Raw genomic sequence first — 16,743 nt, 5'->3', positions numbered from 1 at the left:
GGTTTTAAAATATTAGATTTATCAGATATATTATTTAATATCATCTCAGGTAATTTTTTTCTTTCAGTATTTCTAATAATATCAACAACTCCTTCGTTAAATCTTGCAATTAATTTTAAGTTTTCTTCTGCTGATTTGGGTTTAGATGCAAGTTTTTCTCTCACATCGGCGACTTCAGTACGAAGTTCTCCAATACTTTCAAGTATTTCCTCACCAACAGGTGGAGGTTGAGCTGCAGCTATGTCAGTTGGAAGGTCTCGTAAAATCTTCTTTGCCTGTTTAGTTCTTCTTGCTATTTTTTTTTATACCGGAAGAAGATCTTCTTTGATAACAGTTGTAACTTTCTCAGTAGCTGCAGTGACGGGCTTAAATAGTTTTTTAGTTTCTTCTTCATACTCAACTTGTGCTTCTTGCTGCGCTTGCAGATTTTTTCTGAATGAGTCTCTGACAGGAAGAAATTTTTTAATTGCTTCTAATCGTTCTCGTGCTGTTCTTGCAGTATGAGATTCTGGATGTATCATTTTATTATAACATAATGATTTAATTAATATCAGCAGAAGAGGTGTAAATTTAATTAAACAGATAATGAACAACTGTGCGTGGCTGCGTCAAGGAACCACTAACAATTGTAATAAAAAATGCCGTGGAGAATATTGCAAGAAACATAAAGAAAAACCTTCATGCTGGTCCACGAAGTTGTGTTGAAAACAACGGCGTTAGAGGATTATATCAGATTTGCAAAAATTGCGGTGGAGATCGATATCGAAGTTTGATGATATATTATAAACACAGAAAGAACATAAATCCAAAATAGAAAAACCACCATCAGAACTTGAATATTACTTGAAACATAGAACAAATAAAGATGAAACAGATGAAGATGAAACAGATGAGGAAAAACGACAGCGAGAACGCGTTGAAAAATATTCATCAAACTTGGTATGGTGGTAAATTAATAGCAGCAGAGAGGGTACCTACCAACGTTGGTCGTCAAAAAAATAAACAAAAATAAATAAACACGTAGAGTACTTTATTTTTTCAGCTACTATTTCGAACTGAGGTTTTATTAGTACAATCGGTCATTACAGAAATAAAACATCTCAAGGAAAAGTTCATTTGTAAAAATCTTGACCTTTCTACGAGATGATTTTATTTGTTTGTTTTATTTGTTTTGTCGGAATTTTATGGTCTGTTCACCCTCTCTGCTGCTAGGTCTGTTCGCCCCCTCTGCTGCTGGTGCACTCCGCCAAAATCGAATCACTGAGCCTATACAATTAGTAAGGTTTTGGCAGATGAACATCCCACTGCATACTAAGAATCATGAATTAAATACAGATATCAAGCTAAAATGTTACCAATAAAAAAAGTCATGATAGATTTTGAGATTTAAGTTTTGCGGAGACATTTCCGGCGAACAAAATGAATACTGTGCCGACAAAAGCCGAGGCCATAGAAAAATCGCTCGGCCATTTCCGCCAAGTCTAGACGTGTCCTCGAAAGTGGTTTAAATGCAACAATTTACGACAGTAAAGTTAACCTTTCTGAAATCATGACTCTCTCCTTCCTCTGTAATATAATTTAATGGGAACAAAAATAGTCCAGACTCGAGTTCTTATTGACTTCGAATCTCTGTCTTCTTGACGGAAACGGTCGAAGATATTCCTACTGACGACCGAGGTATAATTTGTCCTGCAGAAATAGCCGATGTTGTTCGAATGAGTGTTTTTCACAGAATGTTGTAAATAGTGGTGAAATTTCTGCTTTTGAAATGAAAAGGAAAAATCAGACACACTAGCAAGTGCGTGTAATGATATTCTGAAAACAAAAAGACTCACTCTATGTAAAGATGTGCTATTTGTCGATGACCATTTGTTTAAATTGTATTGGTTATAGAGAGGATAGTCTCAGTCGGAGATGTTAAACTGGTTGTTGTCGTTTGCTGACTGAACATTGTTCCTGAGTTCATATGTTAAATTTTTTCATATACATAAGAGTTGACGGTTATCACTCATACGATTTTATTTTGAGTTGGGATGTATTCAAGCGAGGAAACAGCAATGCAAATGGGCAACATCATTGATCTCTCACGTAATCCAAGGTCATAACCGTAAATTTAGGGCCCATTGAAAATTTGACTCCTATCTAGATTTTACTGAATAGAAATTCAATCTTGCTGAAAAATTGGATAAAAATAATTCAGCATTAAATATTTTAGATTTATAATCCATCCTTTGTTACCTTAATCGTTTCCGTTTGAAGTGAAAGGCTTTGTGTTGATGTTAATAAATATTTAATTAGAAACTGAACTGACTGCTACTTGATTTTCGCACGACCAGTGAAATTTATGCAGGATATTTGCAAGTCTATCTTATTTCTTCATGATAACCATCCTCTATGTAGAAAATTACCATAATTTTTCTTTTCAGTACCGGAATAGATACTGCTCTCAAACATAACAAAAATAAAGAGTCAGCAAAGCAAACATATTGTGTTGCTTATCTCTAATTCGTACATCCAGATAAGCTTCATATTTGTATTTTTGATGCCAATGATTTAGCAGGGAAAAAGAAATTTGTAAATGTGTTCAAATTACAAAAAAATTAATTGTAAGCATTTATAGTCTGACTTTGGTCCATTATGAATCATACCGCACTGATGGTTTTCAAAGGTACAGTTACTATCTATCTGAGGATTATTTAATCCCATTAAATCTTACAGACTTCAAACTTTTTTCTGTCTGTGCTGACAACATGCACAATACCAATTTTTATTCAGATTTTGAATGTGTGGTATATAATTTCCAAAAAATGATAATGCCTATATTCTACTTGCATTACATTTGTAAGATTAAGAGAAATTTTTCACTGTAGTTTCAACCCCTTTATTTTAATTTACGAGTTATAGCAGTTGATATCTTACATGTTTGTATAAAGTATAAATGTATCAACTTTTATTTTTACCTGCATGAGCATCCATGTCACTGCCATGTAGCTTACAATGATGTTAGGCTGTCCATCTTCTAAAAGTAGCATTTCTATTATATTGCATTAGTTGTTCACAATTTTTTTCTCCAAATTAAAAATGGGTGGCAATGGAACAAGGAACAACTTTAAAAGAAGGTTGTGTACAATTCATAATGGACAGAGCCAGACTATCTCCTGTACTGTATGCTGAGTGTCAATCAAAATCACTATGCTATCAAGTTCCAGATATTCTGTGTATAGTTAAAATTATTGTACTTGATGACTATGAAAACTCATACTCAAATAGAGCTATATAATCATTCTTCTTTACTTAAGCCATTTCAAATATAACATCTTGTCTTAAAGCTATGTTTTATCTATTTTGTTGTTCACAAATTCATATTTAGAGCTCTGTACATCACATTATAAATTCTGTAGTTAGTACCAAACTTACTTCATGGATCTATATTAGGATAGTATGCATTTCCCATTGTTTATTCTATACTAGACTATGAGAATTATACCTGATGCAGTGGTCATATTTGCCACATAACATTATTATGAGACATCAAATGATATGTAATGTACTTAATCTGTTATAGCCTTTTCCTAGGGGAACAGTCCTCCTGTGGCGTTGTCTGGTCGAGTATAGTGACTGAACTGAAAGCAAACAACCCAGCAGGAGAACAGCACCTTTGATAGAAGGTAATTGTACAATAAATAGCAGATATCCATGTACAGGTCTATGTGAATAGAAAATATGAGGCATCATTCACAAAATGTAAAGATATCAGAAAGCTTCTATGTCACCCCACATTATTTAAGTAAAATAACACCTCAGCCTGTTGTTATAGCCTATGACATTTATTTCTAAAATATTTTCTTTGTTTTTTTTAGTACAATCAGCAGATTGTTTGCTTCCTTGGGATTAAAATGTCATGATCTGATCCCAGATCACTAAATAAAGACAAAAGTGAAAATTCCTGTGTGCTTCTTAAATTAGAAGATGGCAGAGTTTCAGACACAGTATCAAGTTCTTCCCTCATGCAGTGAGGAGGAGGAGGAGGAGGTGGAAAATGATGCCCACACCCACCATGATGTTGGCTTTATGATTCATGTGGTACCTCCCAATAGTAAAGGTACAGTATTTGAAGATGCTATGAAAGTATGAAATGTTTTTCGTTGGTTTGTTTTGTATGTCTCCAGTAATTACAGTGGGGATGTATTTATTTGGATTGGTCCAGTCAAATTAGTTTGTTAGCTGGAATGAACAACAACTACTTGGCCTAGAGTAGTAAAATTTGGTTGGCACATTTGTATCCATATGTAGATGACCTCAGGGTTTCCTTGGATGCTGATATCCTCGAAAAAGTACACATGTATCAGAGTTCTAACTGCTTTTTTTTAAACAACTTCTCTTTAGTTTGGTATTTTTCTGCATAGTAAGTATTAATTGGCTATTGTCCAGGTTATAAAAGTGTCAGGCTTATAAATACGCCCAGGTTATCAAAGTGTCAGGCTTATAAATGCGTCCAGGTTATGAAAGTGTTAGGCTTATAAATGTGTCCAGGTTATCAAAGAGTCTAAGTAATTTTTGAGGAATTTTTAATAAGCTGCATATGCCAGATCATAGTAGATAATGAGTTTAAAACACCTGTTTATTGGCTGCCATTGCATTATCATCACTATTATCATCAGTAATAGGGGTTTAGGAAATAGTGTAGCAGGCTAAATTGGAAAATTAGTTAGGGGAAGCTGAAAATGGTGGAGTTACATGGACTCAGTTTGATATGTCACTCCTTGATAGAGAAATGCAAAATTTGTTTTGAAATGAAAATCTTAGCTACTTTAGTGACTTATTAAAAAATGTCAACAAGATACAAAGGGCAGTTTTGTGGAAAAAGTATTCATGTATTTATTATTGATTTTGCTTGAATATGATTACATGAAGTGAGTGTCATGAAAATACTCCTTGTATTAATTAACATTAAACTCAAGACTCCACACTTAAAGGCATATCCATGACCTTTGAAAACATTTGACTTTTTCATTTTCCAAATGTCCACTTGTGTCTTACTGTTTGTGGTTATCACACCTGATCTTGGATCATTAATGCCAGTCATATAAACAAAAAAGCAAGTGATGTTTGTTTTTCTTACATTACCCTACACATAAAGGGAGAAAAAAATGCATTTTAGTTCATGGTTTCATATTGTCACAGGAGCTAACATTAATTTTTTTGTTCACCCCAAATGTAAGAAATTTTTGCCATCTGAAAATATGCTGAACAATGCTCTCAGGGACATGAGCTTCCAGGTCAAATATGCCAGAAGTTCTAAAAGGATGCACCATTATTCACTGTATTGCATCACTATGACATGCCTCATTTGCCCTAGGATGCTCCACCTTTTCATATATTGGTCAGCTGTGGCCTATGTGCAGAATATGTTAAGGCTAGACTTGTGTAAACAGGCTTGAAGCCATGAAAGTTCATTCATCCTTAACATTGTAATCTTGTCAAAAGAACTGCCTTTCCTAAGGCTACCCTGACATGCTTCAAAGAAACCATGTACAACTCTCCCTTGATAACTCGCACACATTGGGGTCCAAAAACATGTACCGCACTATAAGCAAGGACGCGAATTACAGACGAACCTTCCAAAAATCCACTAGACACCCAGAGAACCACGGATTTGAGGTGGCGAGGGGAGGGTGGAACTGGGCTGTTTAATAACTGAATACTTGTTTTATAATCACGTCGAGAATAATTGTGAATAAAGTGCTTTTCTGATGAAGTTGTTCATTATTCTGTATAAATTATATTTATTTTCAAAATGTCCCACATCTGAAAGATCAATAACATGATTCCACCTGGTTTCAACAGCCAACACAGTACACGAATGTTTTTGTGTATTGTGTCACGGCTTTAGGTTTTGTTAAATAGTCTGGTTCCCGGAGTGGTGTTTAATTATTTTTGCAAAACAAGGAGTCTACTAAGCAGGGAACCAGTCTAACTGTTGATACACTACAAACAAGATTCCTTTTTATCAAAAACACGCAACATTTATTTTGTGAGACAATCATCTATGTCGAAACTCAATTTTTTTATTGTTCAGTTAGTAAAATATGATGCCATGATTTCATTGCGAGTAATAGTGATTCTTCTTATCATCGTTGAAGATATCTCTACATGCGAATTCAGGAATTCTCTGAAACTCATTTTCCCCACAATGGTCCATATCAGTGAAACAAAGTTCTTTATTTAATGAAGTTTTCATTTCATTGGTTGCCCTTCTTTCTTTGATCACGGTTATGAATGAGTCAGTTATTTTAAGGTAGTTTGAGGTAACTGACATACGACTGAGGATGTTGGTTCTTAAGCCTGTAAGATTTGTATGCCTTTTAACTTTTGTTTATTTTTTTTATTTCACCTCCTTTGTTTGATTCAAAAGGTGTAATTAACATGATAATAGAAAAGGAGGCCAGCTTTTTTTTTAGTGCAACAATACAACAAATGCTTCCCCTAGTCCAATTTCAAAACATGATCAGCACTAATTAGGTTCTCAGAGAAACACTCTCAGACATAGCTGTTACGGTAGATTGACAGATTTTACATTTAATTACAAGAGGACACGTTGCATTTTTGAAGATTGCTTAAAAGGAACTAAAAGATAGAACTAGAACACAAATTTCAGTTGATAAAAAAAATATTTCATTGGTATTTATTTATTAAAGTACTGCCTCCACTAGGTGTGAGTGACATTTTAATTGAAATTTTCTTGAATATAGTTAATTACGGTGTACTAAGAATGTCGTTTGGAAATAAAATGTAACATATTATGTGACTTATTATTAAAAAGTTGATATTTAACAATGTTGATTAAAATTTCCAGGTCCTATCTACCGTTTTCGATGATAAAACAAGCGATATATCAAAGTTTTTGTTACCAATTTCGATCACAATTTTCTTCAAGTTCAACAAATATGGATACATTTTTGGGGATTTTCTAGTTTAAAAAATGGGATCCATGCCTGACCCTGCATTATAAGCAGGTTTGAGAATGATCAGGGCACGAGTTATCAGGGGAGTGGTGTATGTCAATCTGATTAAAATCCTAATTGAAGATCTGTCACTGACCACTTAGGGGTCATATTCTGGTAATCTTTGAGTTAGCCAATGGAAATGCTACTTTAAAAAATTTGAAGATGAATCAAATCATTCAGCACATATCTGATATCCAATATGACCACTATAGCAGCCATCTTGAAAATTTTATTGTTACTCCACCAAAATGGAAAGCCATCTCAACATGGAATTTTCACCAGAAGACTTTTTATAATGTCTTGTTGCAGCTAAATTAAAACAGTGCTGAACTGACATCCATTGTGGCCACCATGATGATCATCTCAAAAATTTTGTTGTAGCTACTCTTCTTCATTTTGATTTACAGTTTCTATCAGAAGAGTTCTTATAGTGTCTAGTTTGTATGAAATGAAAATCATACAAATTGACTATCAATATGGCTGCCATGATGGTCATCTTGATAATATGGATGGTTCAGCATAGGGTTTTCACTAGTAGACTTCTTTTGATACCTGTTGTACAGCCAGCATGGCTTCCCTGTCTTGTAAATCCTGCTGTCATTAAACCCTCTGACTGAAGACTTATTATGATGTATACTTGATCATAAATCATTTAAATACTGATGGTATAAATCTGACATCCAATATGTCCACCTCAGCTGCTAATTTGAAACTCTTGTTATCAATGAAGAATATTATTAGATGGTTTCAGCACTCAGAAGTTCAACAGAAGAAATGGTCTTGTCCTGAATTTCTTGAAATTCTTTTTCCTTAGAAGAGCATCATAACTAAAATGGTCTTTTTTTTAAAAAAAAAATGTCATATACTTCATTGGCCACTTTGCCTCATTTTGTTTTTAATCAGAACTGGCAGGTCAGTCATAATTCTCTTTTTTGAAATCACAAGTTTTTCACACAGGACAATACCAGTTCCAATCTACCCATTAAATATCTCTGATTTGTGTGGAGTTCTGTTTTCATTAATGAACAACATGTCTTTTACACGTTTTTATCCATGCCTACAGTGTAAACATACTCTCTTGACCACTCAGTAAATGTTTTCATCAAGATTGCCCTTTCTCACTCCACAGGCCTTTTAAATTCTTGTTTTAAAAAATGTCAGAATATCCAAGGGGGTTCTTAATTAGTGGGTCACAAACCAAAACTGGATGCCAATGTTTTAAATGGCTCACTAAGATCAGCCTTATTAATTTGACATTTCCTCCAAGTGTTTTCGCTTAGAATTTGAAGGATGGAAGGTGATGGATCATGAGGCTAACACCATAAACCTAACCAGGGTTGCCATAAAAAAAGATTTGTGTGAGTGTGTGTGTGTTTGTATGTATGTCTGATTTTTTCCTTGCAATCTCTAAAAACATTAATTAATAAATAACTTAAAGAGGTAATATCTAAAAACTTATAAATAACATAATGTAGGAATCACACCCGAAACACCTTGACTAGTAATACCATAATAACCTTGAAAATCTCTCTTCATACATGATTTCTACTAAGAACTTCTATAAACAGCATAGAACATCCCCCCTCCTTTTAGAACATTTTGAAAAAGGAAAAAAAAATCGAAAAAAATATATAAAAAAATCACAAGAAACCAGCAATGTAAAGCAAGCAGGACCGTTCCCGAGCTCTCCTTCCCACTAATGACAGCCAACCATTCAACTGTCAGGACCTTTATGGACCCACAGATTGAGGCCAAACTATCAGGGTTCCTTGAATCCATAAAAGCCTGGGGGAGGTGGCACCATCCCCTTCCCCAGGAACAACTAGCAGGCTGCGCTGCAGTCAGAAAAAAGTGGCACATGCACAATTGTGCGCACGCCACTATAATTAAACTCAACAACAACAACCTTGCAGATGACAGTGTGCCCCTTCAGTTTATTCTTACATTTTCTTACTACAGTCATGGGATTTCAAAGGCCTGTACTCAACCCATACAAAGAAAGTTATATTTTCACAAATGCTTTCTGTGAGAAGCATTTTCTACACCAGATTTGTCAGGGAGTTTTTTTTAATCATTTCTTCCATTGTTAGGAGCTCCTGTTTACTTCCTGTAAAAGTGCCACCTTCTGATTGCTGTCTTTCATGGCTTTAGATTCCTCCTTAGCAACCTGAAGCTTTGGGAGCCACAGTGTCGCACTAATGACCAAATGGGTATGGGGTTTGAATCCTACCATCAGGTCAGCATGGGTCACCTACTATGGTGTGTCCTTGGCCAAGACACTTTACTCTGATTGCCTTTGCACTAAATAACATACTTATGTTGCTGCGCCATTTAGCGCCAAACCCCCGAAGAGTGAAGTTCTGACCTCAGAGCTTTTACATTACTTCTTTATAATTTAGGATGGAATCTGTATCCTGTTCTTAGCTCCGTATCATTTTTCAGCCTTTCTCTTGGGCTCATCAAACAATTTTTGCAATACTGGCTTATCCATATATACTTCTATATTAGTTCAGTGTGCATATACCTCACATTACCAGCAACACTTCTGTCCTAGAATATTTGTTGAATTTGTCTTTAAATGTAATTTTATTTGATTTGATTTATGCAGGCAAACATTCTCAGAAGCAAACTGATATGGAATTACTCCTCATATTAGGTTTGGATCCCATTTTCTTTCATTGGTGAAGACATTTCTACATAAATGGAGGGTGGGGGATTTTGATAAGGGGAAACTATAAGTTTTTTATTGCACACATTTACATTACCTTTATTGTGAAAATTAACTATGCCTTTATAGTTAGCAGTCAATAACTTGCTTTGCAAGATACAACTGAGCTTCATTTTGATGGAGTAAAGATACCTTCCAGATGAGTCAATCTGAACTGTTTCCTGCCTTAGCAAAACTGAACAATTCATGCTTTGAAACCTTTTTTCAATGTAAAATTCAAAATGGCACAATTAATCATTGGCAGTAATTGTTAGAAAAATAACCATCTATATCATTTGCAAGCTTGTGCTTTGTCTCCCTACGTTTAGGCAGGTTAACTAAGTTATAAAGATGTTTGATTCTACCATTTGGACCATATGACATGCTTCTCATTGATCAAAATTATCACATGTTTTTATTAACAAGCAAGTATATAGAGTTAATAGTTTTGTTTAGCCTTGTCATGAGTGTGAAAGGGACACATGGAATTACCCTTATCCATTAATCCATCAAAAGTTGCTGAGGCAGAGATTTGTGTTCTGTAAACACGTTCCTACTTTAAATTTCTTTTCAGCTCGCTGGAACCACATAGAGAACCTGGATGAGTTTTTTACCCGAGTGTACCAGTATCACCAGCGTCATGGATTTGCCTGTATGGTCCTTGAGGATATACTACAGTTGTTGTAAGTCTGTTGACTTTTTTTCTACTTTGTAAATCTTGTAGTTTGATATTCAGGATTTAGGTTGCTTCAAGTAAACATAGGCTGTTATACATTAGTATTAGAAATGAAAGTTATATTACATGTCTGGTAGACTCATGTAAAGCAATAGGTGGCATATTTTATTATCCAGAGAGTGTCATGAATTTCTTGTCTAATCAAATCATGTTTGAGATTCTACAGATAACAACACTGCATAGACTTTGTTTAACAGTACATCACTGCCTCACTATAATACGCTTCATTATAACACGCTACATTTACTATGAATTCACTGGTTTTGAGGGTACCAGTTTTTTTTTGTTGTTGAATTTTTTGGTTGTTATAAATCACAAATGTAACGACCAAACATTGATTGTTCATTAGAGATGCCAACATTTTTGGGAAATTTCTGCCAAGTACCCGTTAATCCTAACAATCGGTTTCCCGATCTAAAGGAAATTGTATTAAATGTGAAAATGAACTGCTTTGTTGTAGGTTCACACATGCCAACCCCCAAGAGAGGTAAAAGCATAATTAATTCCTAATTGGCAAAAAAGCTTAATCTGAGCATTAAAAAAAACCAATCTATTTCATGCCATATTTACAGAAAACTGTATGAAAAACTTGTATATTTATTTTATTTAACATACATTTATTTTTGCTACTTTCCTGGATCTGCAGTTAAATTTTTTTTTCACAAATCAGCTAAATCCGTGTGGATTAGTAGTTAATACAAGAATATTGACACAAAAGAAATTGATAAATTATTTATGCACAACACTCACATTAACTACTTTACATATCTACAGTAACGTTTGCGACTATTCGTAAAGTCCACAAATGATGACTGTTACAGTATGCTCGACCTGCCAGGGTCTGGTGCAACATGTTTTTAAGCTTTAAAATTCTCCCTCTTCTCTGACATTTGTCAGTCATATAACATCCAACAGTCACGTCGATACAGCCCATTTTTTTATGATATCTGGTGCCATTTATTTTCAGTTTAGACTGGTTTGCTACGTATGTAGTATCAAAATAGAATGAATCTTTGACAACTTTCAAGAATCCCATCTGTTTTCTTGGAATTGTTTCATGTAAAATTAATGCAGACATTCCCATATTTACACATATGGTCAATGTTTATTAGATTTTTCCAGTGTTATTAAATAACAAAGAATTCCCTTTTATTTAAATATTTCAGTGAAAAATTTCATTCTGTATAATTGTCCATTTCGTTCATGTTTTCCTAGCATGGTATAAAAAGTGCATGTTATGGTAACCAAGTTTTTGTGTTGCCTTTGCTATGACAATAATATCTGTCTTGGGTTTCCTGCTAATAAAAAAGAGTCCAGTAAACAAACGTGAACAGCGGTCCTGACTTGAACAGCTAATACTCACTCCAGGGCCACAAACTTGAGGCAATGGCATTAGTTAAACCAGACATTTCAGTTATGCTTTCTTTTATTTTAATTGTAGTATGTATTTCAATTTTATATTGTAGAATATTTCTTAATCAGTACTTACTGTCGCCATGCACAAAAGGTATTGACCTAGTTAATGTCATCTGGATCTCAGACAAGCGGGTTTAAGTCGCGAGGAAAATGGTGCAAAAACCATGGACAGGCGCAAAGTTAGGACAGTCAAGTTTTAAATATCAGCATTAATTCTTAAATAGGTCACATGAGAAAGGAGAGAAGTGTCCCCCAGTTGTTCATTTTATTACCCGGGTTATTAATAATGGGCAAGTACCCGGGTACCCGTTGGCTTCTTTATTGTTCAGTGTAAATATAACGAGCCTTTATAGTCCATGAAATTAAGTGTTGACGAAAATGTTATTTTTTTCATGAAACCATGAAAACCTATTCCCACAAAAATAAATTATTTCACAGTATGTTGCCATCTGATGTTGCTATGTGTTAGATCTTTGCAATATATGTACACAAGTTTTTATGCCTGCCACAAGACAGAGCATATTGTTATGATGTTATCTCTTTGCCTCTTTGTACGTCCATCTGTTTCCAGTTTTGTTTCAGTACAACTCTAGTTTTCTGCCATCTTCAGTTATCAAACCTTATGGATGGCCTGCAAATGGAGTAGAAAGAACCTTGTCATTTTTGGGGTCAAAAGGTCACTGTGACTGAAAGAAGGAAAATGCTTTCTGCACAATAATTTTGATTCTCCACCATCTCTAGTTGCCATTGTGGATGGCTTGCACTCAGGCTGAGGAAGAACCCTGCTAGTTTTGAGATAAAAGGTCAAGGTCTACAGCTACCATACCTTGTATATTGCTTGTGCATAGGGTAAGAAAGAAACCTATTGATTTTGGCATCACAAAGGTCATGGTCATTGTGACTGGAGGAGTATATATGACTTCCACACAATGGCTTTATTTCTACTTAATATGCCTGGATAAATCCTGCAGAAGGCTGGCACTTGTGGTAAGGAAGAAGATTATAGATTTGGGGGTTAAAAGTTCAGAGGTAAAGGTGACTGGTTGAAAAAAACTGGTTTTTTGCATGAAAATTAAGTTATCAGCATAGAGAACTGTTAAATATTAAAGGTGTATTCAAAGTACCATTCACAGTGCTGTTTTTATTTTGTGTTGATACAATTTTGAAAGTTGTGAACATTGGTAGAAACAAAGGTTGCCTTGCTTAAATTCATTAGATTTTGGAATGAATGAAATAATATTGAAAAATTGTAGAGTTATATTCCACCATTAAATCATCAGAAGCAGTGGTGGTATTGAAACAGTTCTACAGTACAGTTGTGTACCTAAAGGTTTTTGTTGTTGTAGGGTTTAACGCCATTTTTAAGCACACGATAGGCTATACATGGCGGCCAGTATTAATGGTGGAGGAAGAACCCAGAAAAAGCCTACTGACCCATGAAAAGCTACTGGCCAACTTTCTCACATACCCACATTGGCCGAATCCAAGACTCGAACCGTGTATCTAAAGGTAATGGTGGTGTTTAAACACATGTACAGTACAGTTGTGTACCTTAAGATAATGAAAACAATGATATAGAAAAATGTTTTTGTCTTTGTACAGAAGAAACGTTTTGTTCTCATGACTGTATGCTACCTTCTTCTTAATTGATTATTTTTTGCACATTACTGAGTTTTCCAAATTTTAAATGTTTCAGTTTATTTGGATTTTTTTAGCTGCGGTGTCTTTCTTGGGTCATGGGTTTGTTATCTGTCCAGGTTGGCCAGGGTCAGTTGTCTAGGTGTGTTCTTGGCAGAAGCACTTAACTCTTATTTCCTTGATATGATATAGCCAATATTGTGTTAAAAAGTGCTGTTAAATAACTAGTAACTAACTACATTGTGCTTGAGATAGAAATCTTGTAGAATGTAGTAGAGGGCCCCAAGGAAAAACAGTGTAGACTGATGGAGTTATTCTCATTAAAAATATTTAAATTATTATTATTGTTATTCATGAAGCCTATATCTTTGCATGATGATTATACTGCTGATTATTATTTTTATTATTATTAAACCACTCCTGTATCCTAGTGGTTAGAGCATCTGCCTCAGATGCAGGCAGTTGTTTGTTCGAACCCCGGCTGAGTCATACCAAAGACTTATAAAAATGGTACTAACAGCTGCCTCACTAGGCGCTCAGCATTAAAAGGTTTGTGTTAAGATTGGTTGGCCTGGTGTCAGGAAGATGTGACTGAGTGGGACATCATGCTGTATGTATGTGGCATGATGTCTCAGTGCAAGACATCATTAAAAACTGCCACACTGCAGATATTATAGTGATATGACCGAAAAATTGTTAAAGCTATGTTAAAAATCCAAATCACACACAGACACATTATTATTATTATTATTTCCTAAATCAAGAAGACCAGAACCTCCTGGGTATCAGTTTTAGAAGTGCTACCTTTAAACGTATGAAGTCCCAAATTGTTCAGTAGTATTACTGTTTTAAATTTCTTTGTGAGCATATCAGTACACTACTATGTTGGTGATATCCAGTGAGTTATAGAAAGAGTTAACGATCTTTGAGATTAGAATATCATTCATTTTCTGTTTTGATTGTGCACCGAATCGAGACAAAGAGTTAGGCAAATCTAAACTTATCATCTTGGGACGATCTTGAATGGGGAGAGGGGAGAGAGTGTGAGGTGTATCACTATAAGTAACATGGAAAATAATGTTATATACCATACATTATTTATCTTTTATTCTGAATGCAAAAGCGTCTAATTCATGCCAAGTTTACTTGACAAACTCCTTTATTTGGCATGCATACATGCAAATCATTGTATCAAACCTCTTTCAGTACCATATGTACTTGCTTATTAGATGAGTCCTACTGTGAACTGTATCACCAGGAGATCTTGGTTTGTGCAGTTTGTTAGGAGTAATCAGTAGAACAAACAGCTTGGATGCTGATATGCAGGTGCATTGTCTATGGCAGGTCAGGATGTTTGTTGTTTGCCATTTGACTCAACTTATTGGTGTGTTTATACCTTGTGCATAATACAAAAATTAGCACCTGTCGTATCAATCTTTCTAATAATTGACAAGTAATTCTCCATTTCTAGAAGCACAAAATATTGATTACATGACTTGTACTGTGCAGTACTTTACATTTCAACTTTTTCTTGTTTCTTTTTTTCTTTCTTTCTAAGATCTTGGCTGATACAGGTTTGGTTTTTTTTTCTTTTCTCTAATGACTCACAGTTCTTGCAAAAGGGAAAGCTGGAATGGATGGTTCTAAATTTAGCAGTTTTATTGTTGCTATATAATCACTTTAAACATGCATTTGCCAACACATAACTACAAAATAATTATATAAATAATAATGTTTGAAGCTAGTTTTGATGCTAGTTTTCTTGCCTTGATATTGGCACAAGAAAATTGTCAAATTAGAAACCTGCAACATCTTTAGTGTCTGGCCATCTTCATTTGAACATAGAAGCAAGTTTTTGAAAATTTGCTAATTTTTATTAAAAGTGGGGTTTGCTGTAGAAAAGGTGTACTTGATTAATGTTTTAATCTGTGCTGAACAGTGTATTGGGGCAGAGAAACTTATTTATTATAAGAATATTAATCAAAGTCATGCACATTATTCCATTTTCTGCACGTTCTAATGGATTAATTTTTTCTGTACCTAAAAATTTTCCTTTAACATTCTAACAAAAAGTTGGATTATCATCATTATAAACATACAAATTCACAAAGGTTATTAAGTGTAATATCTTAATAATGATTCTCACATATTCATCTAGGAATTACACATTCAGAATTATTTCTAAAAAATACTGAGACCTCAGCACTACATTAGAACTGGCGCTTAACAATTATTAACCTCATTCAGCAGCCAATATATTTCAGTTATTATTCGAACTATCAATTTCTTCATATTCAGATGTGTTACTTGTTCATAATACCTTATGAGAACTTCTGCTACTGTACCTTGCAATTCAGCCCACCCAGGTCAAACATTTTTGCTAAGAAAGTTAAGTTACCTGCCAACATATATGGTAGTGAACCCCCCTTTATACAGCTACTACTTCCGCTTGTGCCAAGAAGGCCGCAGAATTCATCAACAAACATTTTTGGAAGTCATTCATCCTTAAAGCACATTGGAGTTTTCTCTTTGAAGGGAAGTATACTCCATCTATAACTTTCAAACTGTTTCTTGCACCTTTCTTTTGTTGACAGAATTTTCTGTCTTTGGTAAAATTGCCGATTTAACTTTGGAATTATAACTTTATCATACTCAGTGATACTCATGGGTTTGATGGTTAGTCATTGTTATTGGCTACATCTGAATGAGGTCCAGATCAAATCGAGCCAACTTAGATACAGTGTCTCACATCAGTATGGATTGGTTCTGTGGATCATATAACCCTTAACCAGCACACTGTCATGCAAGATTGAATGGCATATGTTTCATATCACGTCTGGTCATCATTGCAGTTGCTCTTACCCATTAAGCCAAAAGACTGAAAATCTTTGTCAAGTTTGCCCCTCCCAAACCCCACTGGCACTCTCATGGATCAGCATTCCCAGTATAGTGCCAGATTCACTCAATGTGCTAGATAGTGTGCTGCCAAAGTAACACTGGATGTGGATTCACTTTGATCTCATGCTTTTGCCATTCTAAATGATCATTTGGATGTGACTCTATCAGGACGTTCAACAAGCATTGGCTACCCCTTTAGACCATTTTATCTAGCTACATTTTGGATTGCAAATTTGTTGGTGTCTCAGACCAAAAGAAACGGTTATCATTTCCTACCTTAAATATCATAGGACATGCTTGGGAGCCTGTTTCTCAAAAACGGGGTGCATCCTAAACAGAGC

At 34.8% G+C, this 16,743-nt stretch overlaps 1 protein-coding gene across 3 annotated transcripts in view; it reads left to right on the top strand.

Moving 5' to 3' along the window:
- Window positions 1–1,699: 1,699 nt before the first annotated feature.
- LOC149779574 (autophagy-related protein 9A-like) overlaps window positions 1,700–16,743 on the top strand; it is a 96,571-nt gene continuing 81,527 nt past the window's right edge. Inside the window, exons 1-4 of one of the 3 annotated variants that reach the window (XM_089940318.1) lie at window positions 1,706–1,798; window positions 3,577–3,668; window positions 3,861–4,102; window positions 10,289–10,397. In XM_089940318.1, the coding sequence (XP_089796444.1) occupies window positions 3,970–4,102; window positions 10,289–10,397 (242 nt within the window). In that variant the 5' untranslated portion in view covers window positions 1,706–1,798; window positions 3,577–3,668; window positions 3,861–3,969. Of the gene's footprint in view, window positions 1,799–3,565; window positions 3,669–3,860; window positions 4,103–10,288; window positions 10,398–16,743 lie in introns of all 3 variants that reach the window. The other 2 variants (XM_089940317.1, XM_089940316.1) reach the window with 2 other exon arrangements.

This window comes from Sinohyriopsis cumingii, chromosome 17, assembly GCF_028554795.1.
Source record: "Sinohyriopsis cumingii isolate HCF-2022 chromosome 17, ASM2855479v2, whole genome shotgun sequence".
Lineage (NCBI taxonomy): Eukaryota > Metazoa > Mollusca > Bivalvia > Unionida > Unionidae > Sinohyriopsis > Sinohyriopsis cumingii.
This window is presented reverse-complemented; position numbering and strand designations above follow the sequence as displayed.